The sequence below is a fragment of the Candida pseudojiufengensis genome (assembly GCF_024610245.1).
Source record: "Candida pseudojiufengensis strain CBS 10847 chromosome Unknown scaffold4, whole genome shotgun sequence".
Lineage (NCBI taxonomy): Eukaryota > Fungi > Ascomycota > Pichiomycetes > Serinales > Debaryomycetaceae > Lodderomyces > Lodderomyces pseudojiufengensis.
Window position 1 is genome coordinate 594,150 of NW_026261529.1, and position 22,591 is coordinate 616,740.

At 27.9% G+C, this 22,591-nt stretch overlaps 11 protein-coding genes across 11 annotated transcripts; 5 read left to right on the forward strand and 6 right to left on the reverse strand. All coding sequences in view use genetic code 12, as the record gives it.

Moving 5' to 3' along the window:
- Window positions 1-131: 131 nt before the first annotated feature.
- Window positions 132-2,330, reverse strand: KGF55_002960 (uncharacterized protein; the record flags this gene model as incomplete). The annotated part of the gene is made up of 1 exon (XM_051757701.1): window positions 132-2,330. The coding sequence occupies one exon, from the start codon at window positions 2,328-2,330 to the stop codon at window positions 132-134; it is 2,199 nt and encodes a 732-aa protein (XP_051614401.1).
- A 316-nt stretch (window positions 2,331-2,646) lies between these two features.
- Window positions 2,647-3,666, reverse strand: KGF55_002961 (uncharacterized protein; the record flags this gene model as incomplete). Its single annotated transcript, XM_051757702.1, has 1 exon — window positions 2,647-3,666. The coding sequence occupies one exon, from the start codon at window positions 3,664-3,666 to the stop codon at window positions 2,647-2,649; it is 1,020 nt and encodes a 339-aa protein (XP_051614402.1).
- A 618-nt stretch (window positions 3,667-4,284) lies between these two features.
- On the reverse strand, window positions 4,285-7,422 carry FLO8 (Flo8p; the record flags this gene model as incomplete). Its single annotated transcript, XM_051757703.1, has 1 exon — window positions 4,285-7,422. One exon carries the CDS (start codon window positions 7,420-7,422, stop codon window positions 4,285-4,287), a length of 3,138 nt encoding a protein of 1,045 aa, XP_051614403.1.
- A 2,310-nt stretch (window positions 7,423-9,732) lies between these two features.
- On the forward strand, window positions 9,733-11,279 carry KGF55_002963 (uncharacterized protein; the record flags this gene model as incomplete). Its single annotated transcript, XM_051757704.1, has 3 exons — window positions 9,733-10,070; window positions 10,323-10,745; window positions 11,144-11,279. 3 exons carry the CDS (start codon window positions 9,733-9,735, stop codon window positions 11,277-11,279), a joined length of 897 nt encoding a protein of 298 aa, XP_051614404.1.
- A 1,253-nt stretch (window positions 11,280-12,532) lies between these two features.
- Window positions 12,533-13,087, forward strand: KGF55_002964 (uncharacterized protein; the record flags this gene model as incomplete). The annotated part of the gene is made up of 1 exon (XM_051757705.1): window positions 12,533-13,087. One exon carries the CDS (start codon window positions 12,533-12,535, stop codon window positions 13,085-13,087), a length of 555 nt encoding a protein of 184 aa, XP_051614405.1.
- Window positions 13,088-13,515: 428 nt separating this feature from the next.
- SBA1 (Hsp90 cochaperone) lies at window positions 13,516-14,283 on the forward strand (the record flags this gene model as incomplete). The annotated part of the gene is made up of 1 exon (XM_051757706.1): window positions 13,516-14,283. The coding sequence occupies one exon, from the start codon at window positions 13,516-13,518 to the stop codon at window positions 14,281-14,283; it is 768 nt and encodes a 255-aa protein (XP_051614406.1).
- A 118-nt stretch (window positions 14,284-14,401) lies between these two features.
- KGF55_002966 (uncharacterized protein) lies at window positions 14,402-15,085 on the reverse strand (the record flags this gene model as incomplete). The annotated part of the gene is made up of 1 exon (XM_051757707.1): window positions 14,402-15,085. The coding sequence occupies one exon, from the start codon at window positions 15,083-15,085 to the stop codon at window positions 14,402-14,404; it is 684 nt and encodes a 227-aa protein (XP_051614407.1).
- Window positions 15,086-15,223: 138 nt separating this feature from the next.
- On the forward strand, window positions 15,224-16,567 carry KGF55_002967 (mitochondrial 37S ribosomal protein uS2m; the record flags this gene model as incomplete). The annotated part of the gene is made up of 1 exon (XM_051757709.1): window positions 15,224-16,567. One exon carries the CDS (start codon window positions 15,224-15,226, stop codon window positions 16,565-16,567), a length of 1,344 nt encoding a protein of 447 aa, XP_051614408.1.
- A 239-nt stretch (window positions 16,568-16,806) lies between these two features.
- Window positions 16,807-19,737, reverse strand: ALA1 (alanine--tRNA ligase; the record flags this gene model as incomplete). The annotated part of the gene is made up of 1 exon (XM_051757710.1): window positions 16,807-19,737. One exon carries the CDS (start codon window positions 19,735-19,737, stop codon window positions 16,807-16,809), a length of 2,931 nt encoding a protein of 976 aa, XP_051614409.1.
- Window positions 19,738-20,042: 305 nt separating this feature from the next.
- Window positions 20,043-20,717, reverse strand: KGF55_002969 (uncharacterized protein; the record flags this gene model as incomplete). The annotated part of the gene is made up of 1 exon (XM_051757711.1): window positions 20,043-20,717. One exon carries the CDS (start codon window positions 20,715-20,717, stop codon window positions 20,043-20,045), a length of 675 nt encoding a protein of 224 aa, XP_051614410.1.
- An 865-nt stretch (window positions 20,718-21,582) lies between these two features.
- VPS51 (Vps51p) lies at window positions 21,583-22,575 on the forward strand (the record flags this gene model as incomplete). Its single annotated transcript, XM_051757712.1, has 1 exon — window positions 21,583-22,575. The coding sequence occupies one exon, from the start codon at window positions 21,583-21,585 to the stop codon at window positions 22,573-22,575; it is 993 nt and encodes a 330-aa protein (XP_051614411.1).
- Window positions 22,576-22,591: the final 16 nt, after the last annotated feature.

A 22,591-nucleotide genomic window follows, 5' to 3' on the forward strand; every position in this document is an offset into this window, starting at 1 on the left:
TGAATTTAACGAATCATAAAATTAAAAAGAATTAATCTAAATGTAGAGGAAGTTTCTGCTTTATACTTTGACCAGTTACTTCTCTAAATTTGTTTCTCGCATCTACGATTGAAACTTCGAAAAAACTCAAATTATCTATTAAATGCAAAATTTTTATATAATTCGTAAGCAACGTTGATATCATTTTTCTCAGTTTCAGATAAAATCTTCCAATCTTTTTCAATCCTTTTGAAAAATTCATCACTATTATCATTTGATTCTTCCATTCTCAATTGTTGATAATACTTGAAAATTTCTTCATCATTTTCGATTTTTGAATCAACAATTGGTTTTTCTTTCATTAAAATTTGATATCTTTTAGTTCCTTTACCATTTGGATTTTTTAATTCTTGTAATTTAGGTAATTCTTCATTAATTGAAATAAGTTTCCCATATAAATAATCATACCCACTAACTAATAGATTTTTATATTCATCTGCTAATCTTTGCTTCTCTTGATCTGACATCTTTAGCCATTGATCTTGTAAATTTGAAATGTTTTGATCAGTTGAATTTTGAGTTAAAAAATAATTAAATATGTGAACATCATTTAGCGGTTCAACTAATTTAACTTTTTTGGAATTATGATCAATAATAATTGAAGGTGGTTTGATATTTTGTTTTTTACCTGACAAGTTATAACTTGGAGGTAATTGACCCCATACTTCTACACTAACATTTTTAAAATTATTTATTTCGGATTTTGATTCAATCGACATATTTTCACCTAAATATATGTCATAACCTGATTCTAGTAGTTGCTTGTATTTTAATTTGTAGTCATTTCGAGCCTCATCACTCATAGCTTTCCATTTACCAATAATGACATGAAGAAATGACACTTTGTTTTCACCTTCAACAAAACTTTTAAAATTTTCAAATATAAAATAATTGTAAGCATGCAATAATGTCAATTCTCCAATAATTAAATTTTTACCAGTCATTTGATTTTTTAAAAATCTTAAAGATGATGGTTGTTTAATGAAAAATTTATTTGTTAGTTGTGAAAATGTCATTTCAGGTACATCCTTCCATTGTGATTCTATATATTTTTCATCATATTCATAAGTAGTACCTCTGACTTTTATCACACTATAAGTTTTATAATTATTGATCAATTTCATTTTAGCTTCAATTGATGAAATTTCACCATTGAGCATATCTTTTCCACTTGCTAACAATCGTTTGTATTCATCAAATATCTTAGATCTGGTTTCACTATTTATTTTAATCCAATTTGCTTTACATTTCTTGATCAATTGACTCAAATTTATATCGGTTGCTGATTGTTTTTTATTGTTTATTTCCCTACTTAAATAGTAATTCCAAACATGAAAATAAGTTAATCCAAAAACATAAGTAAATCCAGTCATTTCATTTACAATAAATTTCAAAGCAGGTACTTTTCGTTTATGATTCTTTCCCGGATCTAGTACAGGTTCGGGTTCATAACTAATTTCAGTTATGGCCTTATCACCATGTTTAGAAATAATAGGTATTATTTTAGTCAAATCATCATTAATATCATTCCCTTTCAACAATAAATTTTCATATTGCTCTTTCAATTCATTTCTTATATCACCATTCAATTTTCTCCATTTAATATCTAATTTATTTAATTCTTTATTGAATTCAATAAATGTTAGACCATTATGTTCATTTCTTAGTTTTTTAAGTTCAAGGAATTTAAAATAATTTTTCACTCTTCTATCAGGCATTGGAAACTTTAATGATAAAGTTCCAGATGTTAAATTGTATCTAAATTTAGGAACTCCTTGACTTTGATTAACATCTTTGTTTCTTTTTATTTCATCCTTTTCATGGGTTTCAGCATTTTCTCTAGCATTTTCTCCTTCTTCCGGAGCAATTGCGTCCTTAAAATGGGAAGTGAATGTATTGCTTTTAGCCAAAATATCATGTACAATATTTTCAAAATTTGATTTTATCAAATCTTGTTGTTTTGAAGTTTTCCTGTTCCATAAATCTAATGATTTTTTTAATTTGAAATCTTCGGGTAATGATAAACTATATTCCGATGCTTTTAGTAAGGTATAATATTTTTTAACATCCTGCTTTGTTAATTTGATCTGTGGATATATTTTATCTTTTCCCTTGGTTAAATTCTGTTTTGGAATGGTTGGTGTTTGGGGATCATCTTCAATTGAGGCTAAATGGTTTATTGGCGCAATCTCAACAGCTTTATCATTTCTAATTTTAGCTTGAGTTGAATAGTACCTTGTTCTAGTTACTTCGAATGTAATAGATCTCCAATTGGCATGTCGTAGGTTCATATATTTTAAAGAATCAAGTGGTTGCAATATCTTAGAATTTTTTTGCGTTTGAAATCACTAACTAGCGAGAGGTTTACGATATTGAGATTGTGAGTACAAAAAGTAAACTAGACTCGGTTTTCTATCTTGCTCTTCGTTACTACAATTAAAGGCTCTTTATTATGATAATTAGACTATCAAACAATTAAAATGACATTTTGTCTGTACTTTTTATTAAAAAGTTTTTTAAGAATAATATATATACAAGTTTCCAAATGCTAAAAAATATTGTCCCTGTTCCCACCCTAATTGATCAACTCCCTCCTTTACCATAACCTTATTCTTTTGATTTTTTAATTTGATTTTCCATTCGTTTTGCTCTATTCTCCAAAATAATTTCATTTCTATTTTTTCTTGCTTGAAATCCATCTTTTTCAATTTGAAAACTTAATCTCAGTTCCAATGTTACAATTTTACCATTATAATAATCTTTACCCAGTAATAATAAATTCTTGTATTCTTCATAATACCGAGATTTATCTTTATCTGAAATTTTTTTCCACATTTTTGTTATTTCTGTTTTCGTAAGGTTTGGAAATTTTATTAATTGTTTTGATTGATAATATAACCAAATATGTTTTAAATTTAAATTTCCTTTTATTTCTACTTTTCCAGTTTCAGGGTCAATTTTAAATCTTAATTTTGTTTCTTCTCTACTTGGTTTTTTTGATTTAATAGTAGATACTTTATCATCAGATTTTTTAGCTTGTGATTGTTGTGATTGTAATTTTTTTTTAATTTCATCAAGATTTATTTCTAACATTTGTTCTTTAAATAAATTTTTTCTAATTTTCATTTCTTCAATTGATTTAATTTCTTTTCTTTTTAATTTTATTGGTATTTTTTCAGGTTCATATGATGGACACCATTCATTTATAATTGAATCTTGTATAATATTCTGAGGTGTTTGATTTTTTTTAAAGTTTTTAAGACTGAAAAATCGATTAATGCTAGAACGAGGTTCTTGATCTGTTAAGTGTAAATGTTTGGGGATGAAAAACCAACCTAAATTAGTATAAATTGCAGATGCTTCATTGGGATTATTGATTGGGTCAAATGTTGATGGATCAAATATTTTAGGAGGTTTGGGTGTTGATTTTCTTTTCCTACGTGTTTTTTTCTCTTTCGTAGTTTCTATTATTTCTGAATCTTCCGTAATTGCTTCGGAATCTAGTTCAGGTGTTGTTGTTAAATTCAATTCAGTTTCAGATGGTGAAAATGAAGATGTTGTAGTAATTGATCTTGAAAAATTAGGATATAAAAAGTTGTTTTGATTCATGACTCGTAGCTTGTTCATACTTGTGTGACAGCATCTCGGTAGAAATCTTGAATTTCTATATATATTTAGCATCATAGTGAGGTTCTTAGTTGTAAGAAGTTAAGTTGCAAAAAAAAATGATGCAGAATTAACAATTTCAAACTTGATATTTGAAAAAATAAAGAGATCTGAACATCGCGCAATTTATGCGTAATTTTCAAACTACATTATTACAATAAATTTTATAAACACTAATAAAAATGTCTTAATTCTAATTTACAATTACAATAGTATAAACTTATATATACTCAATTGAAAAGCAAAAGTCCGAAAATTAAATGAATGAATCGAATGATTGTATGAAAAAAAAAAAAATAGTAATAATAATACTTTTTTAAGTTTAAAAAAATTAAAAAAACTTAAACATATCAATGTTTGAAATGAATATAAATCGTTTCTGAATTAAAAAAAAATTTTTGAAATATCTGTGAGGTTCAATGAATAAATATTATAAAACGAATCAGAAGTCTGTATTTCTTGAAAACAAATTTGGTTTAAGTCCTGATGATTAATAATTTAATTTTTTGAAATCTAATGTCTAATTGTTTGTATGTCCTTTCTATCCTTTCTTTCTTCCTCAACTTATCTTAATAAATTTTAATCACCATTTTCAATTTCAACATTCCAATTAAATCCACCAATACTATCATTTAAAGAATTTGAATCAACATCAACATTTCCATCACCCCATAATTGATTAATATCAAAATCAATATCATCAAAATTTGTTGTTGATGATGTTGTACCAGTATTAACCGGTGGTCCTAATCCATTATTATTATTTGATTGAGATTGATTATTTTGATTGTTGGTGGTGGTTGTTGGATCAGATAATAAATCAACATTAAATAAATCATCATTATTACTACTATTACTACCCATTAAAACATTTTGAAATTCATCATCACTATTTGTTGATTTATCTTTAAAATCTAATATATTTTCTTTTGAATCTTCTTTTATTATGTTATTGTTGGTAGTGGTATCAATTTTTTTAATTCCATTAGATATTGTTGCATTTGCTGTAGATGATGTTGGTATTTGTTTAGATTGTTTTCTTGGTGATTCATTTACTGTATTCATTTTACGTTTCTTTTTATTATTTGTTATTGGTTCACTTACTGGTGTTAATGGAGTAAATTCTTTTTTACCAATATTTGGAGTATTTGATCCTCTTCTTTGTTGTTGTTGTTGTGATTGTTGTGGTCCTCCTGATGGTGGAGCTATTGGTTGTTGTTGTTGTTGATGATGATTTTGATGTGGTGGTAAATGTTGTTGTTCAGTGCCTGCACTTGATGGTTGTGATGTTAATGGAGTATGAGCTTGTTGTTGAGAATTCTGACTATTTTGTGATTGTTGTTGTTGTGGATTTCCTACAAAACTTTGTTTCCTACTTCTTTTACCTGTTGGTTCCTTTTTAGGTTTTTTATTACCCATTGCTGGTGATGGTTTATTCGCAGTCAATGGAGATGGATTAGAGGAAGTTGCAGGTGAAAGTTTTTGAGGATTACCATTGAAATTTTGTTGAGTTGGAGGTGGAGCATTAAAAACAGCGGGTGTTGAATGTTGAGATTGAGACATTTGTTGTTGTTGTGGTGGTGGTGGTTGGTTTTGAATTTGATTTTGTTGAGGTGGTAACATTTCATTTCCTAATACATTTTGTTCAGAATTACCAGTAGTTCTTGCAATTTCTAATCTTTTCTTATTTTGTTTTTCAAGTAACATTAATTGATTTTGATAATCTTGTAATGCATTCATATTTCTACCATTTGGTATATTAGGATTGACACTTGATGATTGTTGTTGATTATTAGTTTTTGATAATTTACCATTAGCTGCAGTATTAATGTTTATAACACCAGGTTTATTCTTAATATTTGATGTAGAATTAGAATTCCTAACAATTGGTGGAGCATTATTTTGAGGTTGTAAAGGAGTGTTTGCAGTAGTATTTGGAGCAATATTATTATTATTATTTTGTTGTTGTAAAAATTGATCTTGTTGAGGATTTGGATGTGAACCATTTGGACCTGGACTATTATTCATCATATGAGGAGTTTGATGGGGTTGTAACCAAGGAGCAGCAGGAGAATTATGATTAGATCCAATATCATTTGCTTGGAATTGTTGCTGCTGTTGCTGTTGTTGCTGTTGTTGTTGTTGTTGTTGAGCCGCAACTGCTGCTTGTTGACGTAAACTATTCATTTGATTCTGAGCTTGTTGTTGGAAAGAATTTTTAGGTACTTGATTTTGTGGTAATTGTGATTGTTGTTGAAGAAATAATTGTTGTTGTAAAGTTAAATTATTTCCCAAATTATTCATTGAATTATTAGAGACACTATTCATCATTGGTGTTGTTTGTTGATCTCCTCCATTGGTTGAATTAAGATTCATTTGTTTTTGAGCTGCTGCTGCCGCTTGTTGTTTCATCATCATCATCATTCTTTGCTGATCAACAGCTTGATTTTGATTCTGATTCATCATTGGTGCACCTGGTTGCATTGTTTGATTTGGTGGTGGAACAATTTGGCCATTTTGTCCTTGTTGCGGATGTTGTTGTGGGTGAGGTTGTTGTTGTTGAGGATGTTGTTGCTGTTGTTGTTGTAATTGTTGATTCATCATGAAAAGTTGTTGAGCATTTTGAGGTACCATATTTGGAAAATTAGCTGAAGAAGCTGATAATGGATTTTGTTGATGTTGCATTTGTGGTGTTGGAGCTGAAACATTTTGATTTTGAATTTGTGATGGTTGTATTTGTGATGAATTTAAATTCGATTGTCCTTGAGAAGGTTGACCATTAGTTGGAATTGGATTTAAAAGAGGTTGGCCAGGTTGACCAGTTTGTTGTGGTTGTTGTTGTTGTTGAGCAATTGATTGTGGGATTTGTTGTTGTAAATGAGGTGGTAATTGTTGTTGAATTTGAGGTTGAAGATGCGGCTGTCCTTGACCATGTTGTTGCTGTTGTTGAAATTTCAATTGTTGTAATTGTTGTTGCTGTTGTTGTTGCTGCTGTTGTTGTTGTTGGTTTTGTTGTTTATGCTGTTGTTGCTGTTGATGTTGATTTTGAGTTTGTTGTTGTTGAAGATTATTCATTGGTCCAGGCATAAACATTGCTAATTCTTGTTGTTGTTGTTTTTGTTTTAATAATTGTAATTGATAATATTTTTGAGCTAAATTTTGTTTTGAATTATCATTACCTTTACTGCTAATTTGATTTATATTACCACCACTAATATTATTTTTAATTTGAAAAATATCCCAAAATATTTGCCACCATTCAAATAAAAAACTTTGTGGAGCATCCATTGCTAATGACATTTTTGGTAAATTATTATCTTTTAAAAATTTTAATTGATTTGGTGATTGAATAGACTGTTGTTGATTCTGTTGTTGTTGTTGTTGTTGTTTAATTGAAGGTATATCTGCTTCATTTATAAATATTTTTGCAGTTTGAGGTAATTTTTGTTTAATTAAAAAATCATAAATATAAGTATTTAATAATTGTTTTGAATTTGTAGCATTTGAATCAGTTATAGTTGATAATGATGATAGTATCGGTGAATTTGAATTTTTAATAGATGAATTGTATGATTTATTATTTGGATTAGTGTTTGTGTTGTTGCTGTTGTTATTACTACTGGTGTTGGTTTGTTTTTTGGTTATATTTGTTGAATTGTTGTTATTCAGTGATGTTGTAATGGTTGATGAATTATTCCCATTTGCCTGATTCATCATAAAATGAATTTCAAATTATAAATTCAATCTAAATTCTCTCTTTGCCAACTACAACAATGTCTTTATATACTACTCTATGATAAATGTATGTGTGTATAGTACTTGGTTGTAAATTTTTGTATACTATGTTAAGTTTTGATTATAATAAATTTCTAGAATAAAAGTAATTTGATTTAATACACTGATTTTCAAAATCTAAAAATTTCAAAATCCTTCTCTTAAAATTATATTCTAACTATCTAATGATGATTGGTTGGTTGATTGGTTGATTGTTTCAACAACTATTGGGTTTAAGACTATATTCTCTTGTCTAAATGGTTTAAGTTGTTGTTGTGGTTGTTATAAAAAAAAAAAAAAATTATTTTAATAAAGAAATTTAAAGTTGATGATAAATTTCTGTCTCTCTATCAATTTTTTATTAATATTATTTTTTGTATCTCCAAATATATATTAAGTACATAGAGATAGTCAAATATAATATTTGATGGAATATAATAATTAAGATATTATATATGTGAATTGGTAGATATAGATAAAAGATAAACGTAAAATCATCAAGCTCAGAACAGTGTTAATATCAGGTAATTTGACTCAATAATAAAAGTTTTTTCAATTGTTTTTTCCCTTGATTAAAATCTTAAAGTCAAAACAAATTGAAAAATCGATTGAAGAGTTGGAGTTGAAGATCTAATAAACTTAATGTAATCAGATATAGGATCTTGTAGTTAATGAATTCCTTTTTTTGTATAATATACCCCAATTTGTATATCTATAAGGGAATTTAAATCGATTGAAGATCTGATCAATTGCCGAATAAAAGATCTGATATACTTCTATGTAAGTGTGTGTACTCTTATTTTATATTTTATTCGATAAGGCATTATTAAATTAATATACGGTGTATATTTATAATGCTGAAGATCTAATTCATCATACAATAAATAAAATAAGCAAATACTCGTTTACTTTGGTCTGCCTCTTTGTCTCTCACTCCTTATGTTTCTTCTAATTCTTCTCAACCATTTTCAATTTGTTTCTCCTCTCTCTATATCTAATAAAGAAGCATAAGGCGTATTTTATCAAATTTGAAATTCACAAATTAAAAATGCTATCAAAAGAAATAAGCTCAGCTTTCTTCAGTATCTTACCAACAATCAAAAACAATCTAACCATCAGTACATTCCGTATTAGATCTCTATTTAATCAATCTAATCTGCCTTATTCGAAGTAGATTAGATCTCTTTGATTGTTACCAGAATACTTAAAAATTTCATTAAGATTTCAACCTAAATCTTAAAGATTTGTGGAGTAATTAATTAAATTTTAGGGATTAAGGGTTTTTTTCTTTTTCTGTGTTTTTTTTCTTTTGCTTTTTCAATACATTTTATTCAATCTTACTTGGAGACATAATATTGAGATAAATGTTGTCTCAGATTTCATAAAAGCAAAGTTTGGAGATACCAAGTTGGAATTCAAGATCTAGATGTACATTATGTCATTTTATTTTCTTCTCAAATGGAAAACTGTTGATAATTTGTATTGATTGGTACCCCTAATATTTCATCCAAATTCTGGTTTAAAATTTCTTCTGTTATTTCCATTATTAACCTACTACCCAAAGTTCATTTGAAGAGATTAAACCAAACTTTGCTTCAAGAGTTAATAATGGAAGTAATAGAAGAAATTTTAATTGTACATTTTGCTATATTATTATTGGACTACTATAAATTACTGAATCATAAAATTTATATCGATCCACAATATTTTCAAAATTTTCTAAAACTGATTAGCCTGAGACGATCAGAAAAGAACAAGGAGTTTTATTACAGATATTGAAATGACTATATTAGTGAAAACCAGATATCAAGAAGGCTAGTGGTACGTTAGAAATATAAGACAATCATGGACGATTTTAAGGAGAAACTCGATCATGCTTTATTTACTTTATCTTCGATCTTAAAATCTACTTAAGTGGGAGAGTCATCCGGAAGATATGGCCTTCATAGACTATGAAGCTAGCAACAAAACTCGTTGCGGAATACTTGCAAGGTATTGATCTAAAATAAATAATGTGTCTTTAACTAAGTCTTCAATAAGTATAAGACCTAAATAAATCGTGTGTTTCCAGCATGGTCATTGGAAGATCACAAAGTGTAATGAAAATATAAAAGGACTAGGTGATCTTTTAACTAACCTGCTGTTAGAAGCATTTGATTTATTTATATCATTTGTTGAATATGTTGATTTGCTTTAGATACAATTTAGTTATTATGCAACTCATAGAAAATTTTATAAATTAATTTAAATGGTATGTTAGGGAATTTGAGCATAGCCATAATTGAATCTGAAACTGAGCTTTTTCCCACATCGTTTAATATCCCTCCTAATTTGGATTTTGGCTCAACTGAAACATTTGATAAAACTATAACTTACAAACAGCCAACATTATTGCAAGATGCAATTATCACAGGTTCACAAGACACTTTAAAATTATATAAGTTAGGTGCAATTCCAGATCACTTCAAAGCTTCAAATTACCCAAAACAGCTTTGGGCACAAGCTTGTTCTCAATATTTTAAGGGAGACTTTAAAGAGTTCTTCCAAGATGCTCAAAAGAACCCAGTCCATCCAAATGTAGGTTTTAGTTGGTATGATGTTGCAAGAGTGGTTGCAGTGAATTCAAATTTAGCCAAAGAAGATAGAGACATTAGGTGTTCCTACTTAAACCTTCGTCCAGTTGAAGGCAAGATGCTCCTACATTTGTCAAAAATTATAGAAGATTGTATATTAGATGCACAGACTTCAACAATAAACTCATAGATGCTAAGGATTTTTTATTGGGAAAATTAAAACCATATTTTGCTGAAATTTTACTTTCAAGATGTTTCCAATAAGGAAAGGGTTGTGACATCTGCTGTGGCACTTGGATTAGATGCAGCTGTTATCAATGCAATGCAAATGAATAACTTTCAAGGAGAAAAGGTTAATGGTTCATTTACTGCTTATTTTAATGAGAATAACAGAAACAATTACAACAACAAAAATTTCAATAAGTCCAACAAAATTAATAATTTTAATAAATATGATAATTTCAAGGAAAAGAATAATCGTTGGAAACCTACAACAGTTAGAAAATCCTTCAAAAGGAATGGAAAAATGGAATCAGTCAATCTTTTAGCTTGGCAAAATGGAGGAGAGCTTACCTTTCGTGAACCTGCTGAAAATAACACAGAACATGAGGAAAAGGAAGGTGAAAACGAAGATATCAATTTAGCTGCAGAAGTTTTAGGTTCAGATGATGACAATGAAGCGAGGCCTAGCTTGTTTTCATATTAAATCTGAAGCTCAGCTGGCATCTCAACAGGTATTGTTGGACCAGAGAGCCAGTGCAAATTACATGGACCAACTATCACTTTGAAAATTTAATAATACAATCATAAAGAACAACATAAACAATTATGCACTATCTGCTTCTAACCATCAGGGGTTAAAATTTTAGGGAAAGCCTTAGTTACATCACCTTATCCATTTTCATGCGAATTAGAATTTTACATATTAGTTGAAAATTTACCTTTAATTATGATTTGATGGTTAGAAGCAGATAGTGCATAAATAGTTTTAGGTTATTGTTGCTACCACTTACTGATATGTTCAAGGGGCTAAAACTTATCTACATTATTTTTAGTTTGTAAACCTTCCGTGTTTAATGTTTTATGAATAGTCTACACAACCAAGAGACTACACTATTGCATCCTAACATGGAGATTCATATCCCGTCTGCTCGAGGTTTAAGACCACGTAAACTTCTGATGATTCCGGCTTCTGTGGGGTCTGGTGTTTTGTTTTTAGCTGATTAGAAAAAATTAGATATCGGGCTAACTATTTGATTCAACCATTGAAAGTAATTCAACAAACTTGCAGCAAAGCAGTGAATACATTCTAATATTGGCGCTAAACATCAATTTCAAAACCAAGATGGTACCAGAGTATCAGGGCAAACTTTCACAGAATTATTAAAGTTATTATAATGAAAATACGAAAAATTTTTTCAAACTTCCACTGTTTAATAGCTTTGACCATTCAATATTTTTCTTAATCACGGTACAAGTTGATTTATTTGACCGACTAGGAGCAGCAAACAATAGAATTCACTGCCTTGCTGCAGGTTTGTTGAACTACTTTAATTCATAAGGTTGAATTGAAAAGTTTGCTCAGAACGGATACTCAACATTATATTTTAATGGAATTGCTCACTTTATATTACAATATAAGTCATGTCTTTTTCTATCAGGTATTTTAATTGAAACTTTCAATGCTAAGGTGTTACAACAAATTCCCTTTCAATAGGTTTAACTCCTCTGTTTCATTTTTTTTTTATAATATCTAAAATAAACATTAGTATAGCTTCAGAAATGTTATTGTTTGAGTATCTGTTCATAATGATATCTATCGGCCTTTTTAATTGAGAAATAAAATTGACTTTGCATATCCGAATTCTACCATGTGAATGATGGCAACTTGTAAAAATTTGAAATACGTAGTATAGTTTTTTTGGCTGCAAAATTTGTATCAAAACTCTAGTGTTTACTGGTACACATTTTATCATTCAGAACCAAAACTTAATTCTTCAATTATCTCTCACATCGACGTACTATATGTGAAGGATTCAAAGAATCATGAACAAATTACTCGTTTGAGAGCTACAAGAGAGCACGGGTCAAAAAAACATGAAACATGCATTGGTTTAAAGTCTGACGTAACTGTAAGTACTGCATGTAAAATTTGCAGTCTGTTAGACCAGTTTTAAAAACTAAAACAAGTTATCATTGCTATAAATAACCATTGCGCTTTAAATTTGCAGAGTATATAATAATTTGGAATGGTTTTAAAATGTGATTAAAAGTGAAATATCATAAAATTCTCGAGAATTTGTATCATTATAGACGTGCATTTCACATAGATTAATTTTCAATTTCATTTCACATTGTTTTTGAAATTCAGGTTGTTCAATCCATTGAGTAGAGGATCTTCCGTATCACTAACTAAACCTTTCACAAATCCATTACGTTATTTTGTACAGACTAAAACTTTATATTTTCAACAATCCAAAATGAAAAGTTTAAAAGATTTTAAAAAAGGAGCTAAAATAAAAGTAAATGATAGAATGCAAAAAGATTATGAATATGAAATAGAAGCAGATGGTTTAGGAGCAGAAGCTTCAGATTTTAATGATGATGGTTTTAATCCACACTTAACTCCAGCAGAAGTTTTAAAAGAAGGAGTATTTGAAGGTAAATACTTAAATGATTGTGAAGAAGAATTACCAAAAGAATGGTATGAAGAAAGCAAAGAAAAAAGAGTCGGAGTTGGTAAAGATCCAGATATTGAATTAAATAGATTTAAAATTAAAAGTAGACAAAGTCTTGTTATATGGAGAGAAAATGAATGGATAATGGGGCATGATCCAAGAGGTTGGTTTCAATGGTATTGTAGATATTGGTTAGGTAGAAGAAATGAAGAAGTTGATAAATTTCAAAAAAAAAGATGGAGAGCTTTTAAAAGACATCATGGTCAAGTTAAAAAACATTGTAAAAAAGGTGATTTAAGTTGTAGACCAAAACAACGTCAAGCTCTTTTACAATGGGCTTATGATCCTTTTATTTGAGTAGTTTGAGTTTATGATTGAATAAGATGTTTGCTGATTCATTTTACACCACGTTTTAGGTTTAGCTCAAGTTTAAAAAATTGGAAAGTTTCCTTCTTCAGCTAAGGTGCTATTCGATTCACTGCTACAGAAGACTCTGTTTGAATATTTACCTAGATGTTATAGATTAATATGAAAAGTTTTTGATGTAAGTTGTAAGAGTATGTTGTCATAATTCCTGTATATAGAAGATTCGAGAATTCTAAACATCTTTTCAACAGTTTTGATAATTTATTTTAATGGAGAGCACATTTTTTGCACTTCATTTCTTCAGTTTAAACAGCATCAATAACCACTAATTTCATATTAATTGACAATATCCTATAGAGTCAATTTGTAAAATTATATCAATTGAGTTAGAGTAAAAAAAAAGCAACAAAATTTGAAAAATGTCAGTTAAAACTCAACCTCCAACTATATTATGGGCTCAACGTTCAAGTAAAACAGAAGCTTCAAAAAATGTAATATATTTAACAATTGAAATATCAGATCCAAAAGATTTAAACATAGATTTAAAACCAACTACATTAAAAGTAACAGCAGATTCTTCAGATAATAAAATTCATTATGATTTAAATTTAGAATTTTATAAAGAAATAAATGTTGAAGATTCAAAAATTAATACAGAAAATGGTCAAAAAATATTTATAATTTTACAAAAAAAGGAATTAGAAGAAGAATATTGGCCAAGATTAACAAAAGATAAAATTAAATATCATTTTATAAAAACTGATTTTGATAAATGGGTAGATGAAGATGAACAAAATGAAGTTAATGATGATCAAGATGATATGATGGCTGGAATGCAAGGTTTGGGAGGAGGAGCAGGTGGAATGCCAGGAATGCCAGGAATGCCAGGAATGGGAGGAGCTGGTGGACCAGGAGGAATGGATTTTTCACAATTATTAAGTCAAATGGGTGGTGGAGCTGGTGGTCCAGGTGGTCAACCAGATTTAAGTGCTTTGGCTAGTCAATTAGGAGCTGCTGGTGGTGCAGGTGGACCAGGTGGTCTTGATTTTAGCTCATTAGGTGGATTAGGAGGAGCTGGTGATGTTGGAGAAGAAGGTGAAGACGGGGAAGGTGATGGTGAAGGCGAAGGTGAAGGTGAACAAAAAGTAGAAGAAATTACTGTTCCAGAAACTCAAGAGACTAAATAAATATAAGAAAGACCTTTAATTTTGGACGTTTGCTAAATACAAGTTCTTCATCAGGTTAAAAAAGGATAGTTAATATTGTTGTATATATGTATTTGATAAAAGAGCATCAGATTTATCATTAATATTTATCCATGAATTCGTCTAAATTTAAAACTTCGAACCATTTATTTAAAATGGTACCTATGTCAATCATTTCACAATCCTCTTGATTATCATTATCTTTAATTAAAATTCTTTTGTTGATTTTGTTATTTATCTTACGTATATTAGGTACCTCAATGGAATAAAACAAAGGGACTAGTGTATCATTTCTTCCAATTGGATCAGTTAAAGGCTCTGATACTGATGTTTCATTTTTCTCAAATCCATCATTGAGTATTATATTTAATTTATCCTGACTAAATTGTTGTAATACATAAAATTTATGAATCAACCTGTTCAATTCAAATCCACTAAATTGTGATTGATTTAAAAATAAATTTGATACTTCATCAATACCAATTTCTAAAAAATTTCTTAAAATTCCATAAATTGCAATTAAACAATTACCATTTTTTTTTAAATTTTCATTATTAATTTTAAATTGATTTATAAAGTCATATAATTCATTCCATGATTCAATTAATATAACTTTAAAATTTGAAATTGTTATAATTTGTTTTGGAGTTAATTTAAAATTTGTTAATTTTGTTTCATATAAATTTAAATCAGATATTAGTATATAGGTATTGCTATAATCTTTATCTAATATTAAATGTATAAATTCTTCATATTGTAATTCTTCATCTAAATACCTCAACATTCATTCTACTCTATAGATTGAGTGGTATAATAATTTAAAGTCGTGTGGAAAATCTTGAAACAAATTTTCAGACTTGAAAAAAAATTTGATTTTATAATTTTACAACATAGGAAGTAGATCAGATCAAAAACCTACTACATGTTGAAGAGTTCTTTTAAGCCTCTTCAGAGGTCTTCTTTACTGATAAGATGTGTATCAAACTCATCTTTTTATTTACAATCTGAAACCACTCCCACTTCAAAAACAGTATATGAACACAAATTATCACATAAAGAATTAAGAGAACAAGCTATAGCTGAAGCATTAGCTAGAGAAGAAGAAGCAATTGAGAAATCCAAAAGAATAAGGGAATTGACTGAAGAAACAAAAGAACTCATTACAACTTTAAACAAAACCCCAACAACTTTAATGAAAGAACGTATATCTAAATTAAATCAAGATTTATCAAAAATTTCTCAAAATAAAGTAAAACAATTAGATGAAGAATTACGAGATTATATGACAAATAATATGAAATTAACAAATGATATACTAGCAAATAGACCATGGTTGAAACAACAAACAAATCAACAAAAACAAATTCAAGATTCAAAACAACGTACATCAACATCATCTTCATCAAATCAATTTACATCACAATATCCAAATCTAAAACCAACACCTGATTATAAAGATTATTCACCACAAGAATTATATTTAAGACAATTAAATTATTTAAGAAGTTCTGGGAATTTAGGATCAAAATTAGAAAATATATATAAACCACAAAATGATACTCATAGACCTCCAAAAATTTCAGAAACTACAATTAAAAATTTAATGGCAGCAGGATGTCATTTAGGTCATTCTACTTCTTCTTTCAATCCTAAATTTCAACCTTTTTTATATGGTACATATAATGGAATTCATTTAATTGATTTAAATCAAACTTTTAATCAATTAAAATTAGCATGTAAAATAATTGAAGGTATAATTGAAAAAGGTGGAATTGTATTATATGTAGGAACTCATAAAAATTGGTCAATTCAAGAATCATTAGTTAAAGCAGCTGAAAGATCTAAAAGTTATTATGTTTCCAAGAGATGGATTCCAGGAACAATAACAAATTATTTAGAAGTTTCAAAACAAATTAAAGATCCATTAATGAAACAAACAATAGATATGAATGATAATCAAATTCATATAAATCAACAACAAAATAATTCAATTATAAAACCAGATTTAGTTGTTATATTAAACCCTACAGAGAATAATAATTGTATAAATGAATGTATTTCATCAAATATTCCAACTATAGGATTATGTGATTCAAATATGAATCCAAGATTATTAACTTATCCAATACCATGTAATGATGAAAATATTCGTTCAGTTAATCTTATGTTAGGAATAATGTCAAAAGCTGGTGAATCTGGTTTAAATAAAAGATTAAATATTATAAAAAAATTAAAAGATGAAGAAAGACAAATTTTAGAACAATGAGAAAAACAAAGACAAAGACAATTAAATAAATCAGAACAGTTTAATAATAATCAACAACAACAACAAAATGATGATGATGGATCTGTTATTGCTTGAGGAAGAAATGTAAATAGAGATTTCGTATGAAAATTGTACATATAAATAAATAAATGGAATTTACATTTAGATTACACTTTAATATCTAAATAACTTAATGTCTAATGCTGTAAAATTACTATACTATATAACATATCTTTAATTTATAATTTTTCCTTAAATTCTTTCTCAACTAATTCAATAGCTTTTTCAATCCCCTTTGAATTATCTCCCATACCTTGAACAATATTTCCCTTACCACCAGCTTTACCACCAATTTCTTGACTTACTAATTTAGATAATTCATTTGCATTTATTCCTTTATTTATAGCTTCATCACTAATATAACAACCATGAGCAATTTTATCACCATTATTTAAACCACCAGTTAATAAATATATTGATTTTGATTTATCTTGTTTTTTAATTAAATTAAATGATTCTGTTATTGCTTTTGCGTTTGCATTTATTGGAATATGAGATACTAAATAATTTGAATTATTGTTGTTTTCATCATTAAGCCAATTTTTGACTATATCTAATGTCTTTTTATTTTCTTCTTTTTGAATTTGTTTTAAATTATCTTTTATTGATTTATCTATTTTATTAAATTTTTCAGTTAATTTTTGTTTATCAATTACTGAAATTGATAATTTTTTTAATGCAACACCAAGTTCTTTAACTTTATTTTCCTTTTCAGAACCATTTGGTAATGAATCGACTTCATTTAATTTTGTTTCAAATTCATTGGCTAATTGTTGCACTTGATGAGCATCATGACCTGTTACTGCAACTATTCTTCTTATACCCTTTGCAATACCTGATTCTTCAGTTATAACTAAATCTTTAATATCATTTGTTTTTTGAACATGAGTACCACCACAAAATTCAATTGATAATGATCTCCATTCTTCATTTTTAGGATCTTTTAATAATTCTTCTACTGGTATACCAATAGATACAACTCTTACTGGATCTGGATAAGTTTCTCCAAATACAGCTCTTAATCCATTAATTTCCTTTGCGTCATTTAATGAAACATCTTTATAATAAACTTGTTTATTATCTTTAATATATTGAGTTGAAATTTTTTCAACTTCTTCTAATTCTTTTAATGTTAAAGCTTGTTTATGACTAAAATCAAATCTTAATTTTTCACTTGCAACTAGTGAACCTTTTTGATCAACTCCTTCACCTAATACTGTTCTTAATGCATAATTTAAAACATGAGTACCAGTATGATTATTCCTTATTGGCCATCTTCTTAATTCATCATATGCTGCAATTATTTCATCACCAACTGAAATTTTTCCTTCTGTTAAATAACCAGTATGTAAAACATAACCAGCATAAACTTGAACATTTTCAACATTAAATTCAGATTTACCATCTATTACTAATTTACCTGTATCATATTCTTGACCACCTTGTTCAGCATAAAAGGGAGTTTTATCTAATAATATACCATATTGTTTTGATTCATTATTATTAAATTCAATTGATTCAAGAAATTCATTTCCATCATAAATGGCTAATATTTGAGCTTTAATATTATCAAGTCCATATTTTGCTTCATCATTAGTTTTTGGTATTTTTTTACCATCTAATTCAGATAATGCATGAACATCTAATTTAACTAAATTTGATGCATTTTTTGAACCATTTCCTTTTGAAGCTTCTCTTGATTCTTCTTTAGCAACTTCAAATCCTTCTTCATCGATTTTTAATCCAGCTTCTTCAGCCATTAATCTAGTTAAATCAACTGGAAAACCATAAGTATCATATAATCTCCATACATCTTTACCTGATAATGTTTGTTCTGGTGTTTTAGAAGCAATTATAGCATATTGTTCAAATAATTTTTCACCACGATCTAAAGTTTTAGCAAATGATAATTCTTCTTCATTTAAAATCTCTTTTAAATCTTGAGATCCAGATTCAATTTCTGGAAAAATTTCTTTATTTTGTTCAATAACAACATCAACTAATTGTTGAAAAAAAGTACCAATTGGGTAATTCATATATTTACGAACATATCGTGATCCTCTCCTCAATATTCTTCTTAAAACATAACCTCTTCCTTCATTATTCGGTACACCTCCATCACATATAGCAAATGTTAAAGTTCTTACATGATCAGCAATTACTCTATAAGCAGTATCAATACCATCTTTATCATCACTACCAAAATGACCAGTATAAGGTCTTACTCCTGTAATTTCTCTTATTTTTTCAAAAATTGGTGTAAATACATCAGTATCATAATTTGAAGATTTATTTTGTAAAATTGAAACTAATCTTTCAAATCCCATACCTGTATCAATATGTTTATTTGGTAAAGGTTTTAATGAACCATCAGCTTCTCTATTATATTGAATGAAAACTATATTCCAAATTTCTAAAACATTTGGATCATCCATATTAACTAATGAAGCAGCATTTCTACCTCCAATTCTATCATAATGAACTTCAGAACATGGACCACAAGGACCTTGATCTCCCATTTCCCAAAAATTATCTTTTGCATCTCCTGGTAAAATATGATCTTCTTCAACTCCAACATCTAACCAAAATTGTTTAGCTTCTAAATCTGGTTCTAACCCTTGTTTTGAATCTCCTTCAAAATATGTAACATATAATCTATCTTTTTGTAATCCATAAACATCTAATAATAATTCCCATGAATATTTAATTGCTTCCTTTTTAAAATAATCTCCAAATGACCAATTTCCCAACATTTCAAAAAATGTATGATGATAAGAATCTCTACCAACATCTTCTAAATCATTATGTTTTCCTCCTGCTCTTATACATTTTTGAGAATTTGCAGCTCTTTTTAAATTTGCGAAATCACTTGAAGGATCAACAGTTCCTAAAAATATTGGTTTATATTGATTCATACCAGCATTTGCAAATAATAATGTAGGATCATTATGAGGTACTACAGATGATGATGGAACATAAGTATGTTGTTTTTGATCTTTGAAATAATTTAAAAAAGTAGTTCTTACTTTTGAAGCAGGCCAATTTTGACTAGTTGATAAGTTATTGAGTGAAGATGTAGACATATTTCTCTTGAATATTCTACTTATCATACAATTTTTATAGAAGTGGTGTTTGTTAGATTTATTTCAACCTGACTACTCTCTGACTCAAAATTATACGAAATTTTTTTTTCCTATCTCGATGAAAGATCTGGCTTTGCAACAATATTTTAAAAGATAACGAAATAGACTAAAGGATGAAATAACTAGGTCATAGCAAAGGCTATCTCACGACAAATTTTAGAATTGATCAATCGATTTATCAATTATAATTCAAAAATAAGTTCATTCAATTAATCTATCTACCTATTATAAAATTAAAAAAACAGAAATCTGTAGCCACAACATAGATCTATTTAACTAACTTGAACCAAAAAATGTTTACTATTAATATAAGCTAAAACTTCAGGAACATCTTTTACTAATTCATCAGCTAATCTCAATTTAGTCAAAAAATCAGGAACTAAACCACCAGCACTTGAAGTTGTAGCAACTAACCAATCAACAGAATTAGAAGTCCATTTAATTTCTTCAATTGATACATAAGTTCCTAAAACTCCATCTTCTTTACCTTTTATTGGAACACTAACAATTAAAGCTCTATCATTAGCAATATATATTTCAACCAATTGATTAAAAAATCTTTTAGTTAATGGGAAACCAAATTCATATAAAGCATGAATAATATAACTCCAACCATTATCATCATATTTTTTTAAATTTTCAACAATCATTTCTTTTATTGGATGAACATAATTTAATTCATGATTTGAATGAGTAAAACCAATTTCAGTTGTTCCAATTATACATTTTTTAAATTTTTCAATATCTATATTTTTTAATTGAGTATTTCTTGCAACCCAATAATTACCATTTAATGTAGTATGAACAGTATCAACAGGATAAGAAGTATCTTCAAAATATTTTTTACCTTTTTCCCAATTTGGTATTGATTTTATAATTTTTTCAGATTCTTCTAATAAATATTGACGAGGAGTATCTGGTGAATATTCTTTCAATGGTAAAGACATGGTTGTGTATATGATATGAATTGGTTTAATATGCTACTTAAAGGTAATCGAAGGACTAAGGATGAAAGGTAGATAGTTTTAACTAAATTGCTAAACTTATAAGGATTATATAACAACCCCCATATCCGAGTTGCTACCAAATTTTGGATTGATAAAGAATAAAAAGAATAATTTTAAACAATGTTATACGGAGTATTTATCATAATAATAATAAGGTAGATAAATGAAGAATTAAAAAGAAAATCATATGTTTTGAAATTACAAAGTCTCAGTTCAAAAAGGGTGTTAATAATAAACTTTCAGGGCATAATGCTTTGACGGACCAATATAATCTGAAGGAAGAAGATTATTTCATGATTAATTAGTACATCGCAAAAGCGATTAGTAAAGTTGGACGATTAAAACAGGTCTTTAGGCTGGTGTTATTTTTCTCAAATTCGCGGTTCTGAGTATTTTAAATACGCCAATTTTTCCATTTCTGTTGGCCTTGGTTTAAGTTTTCTAATTTCATCAATATCCTTGATAAAACTGGAGAGATTAAACGAAGTCCAATGGACTGGGATAAATTGGCATATTTAGAATAAAAGAAATAAACATAATGATTTGGCATAATTACTTGATTTATAGTAAGTGTATAGTAAGCAAATTAATTTGTTCTTATCAAGTGTTGGTAGACCAAATTCTCGATTTGACTTTTATCAGTAAAAACACAAACAATATTTAACTCTTGAGAGCTGAGACGACGTACCAAACAATACCTGTATTAATGTTATTTAGTCTACGTCTCTAAACACATTACCAAAAGTCATAGATATATAAAATTGCAAGTACTTAAGAGAAATTTCAAAAGGAAATTCAATTCATAATGTCACTGACTCCAATCTTATCATATAAAAAACCTCATAAAGAATCAACACCATCATCTAATGCATCTACTCCAAGACTGAGTTATTCCCCAAATTTATCATCAAATTCTCAATTTCAAAATTCCAACAATCAACAGCAATCACAATCACAATCACAACAACCTACGCGGAAAATCTCATCTAGAAGGAAAGCATTACAAGAATTTTATCATTTACAATCACAACAAGCATCAAAGAATACTACAAATGAAACAATAAATAATAACGACCGTAATGAACCTGACGAAGCATCAATTACTAAAACTGATGCGATTGAATCATCATCACCATCAAAGGAACCCAAAATAGAGACAATTGAAGATGTAAATAATTTTATAAAAAATTCATCAATAAAAGAGATATTAGTCCTAAGAAACAAGATTCAACTGAAATTAGATTCATCAAGTCAAAAAAAGAAAGAAATTATATATAATAATTATTATGAATTAATAAAATTAAGTCATATGTTAGAAGATATAACAAATTCAAATAAAAAATTACCAATAACTAATATTGAAAAAAATAATAAATTAAGTGGATTTAAAATATATGAGGAACATGATAATGATGAAAATGATTTGAATTCTGCTGATAAATATATTAATGAAGTATTAGAAGATTTATCACAATTCAACAAGAATCAAATATCAAATTTTACAGAAGGAGGATTTAAAGAAGTTTTAAAAAGAATAAATACGGTTCAAAATCAAGATCGTCATTTTTCAAATTCAAGTATGATTGGAGTATATAATGATGAACAAATTGATGAAATTTCAGAAGAAGATAAAACAAAGAGAATTAATCAATTAAATTATATTTTATCATTACCTGATAAAGAATTATCAGCTGAAGAACAATCAAAAGCTGAATCTATGATTGATCAAATCTTGAAATCTAGTGAAAATGAAGTATTGAATTTACAATTAAATACTATTAAAAATAGAATACATTAAAAAATCAAAATTTACA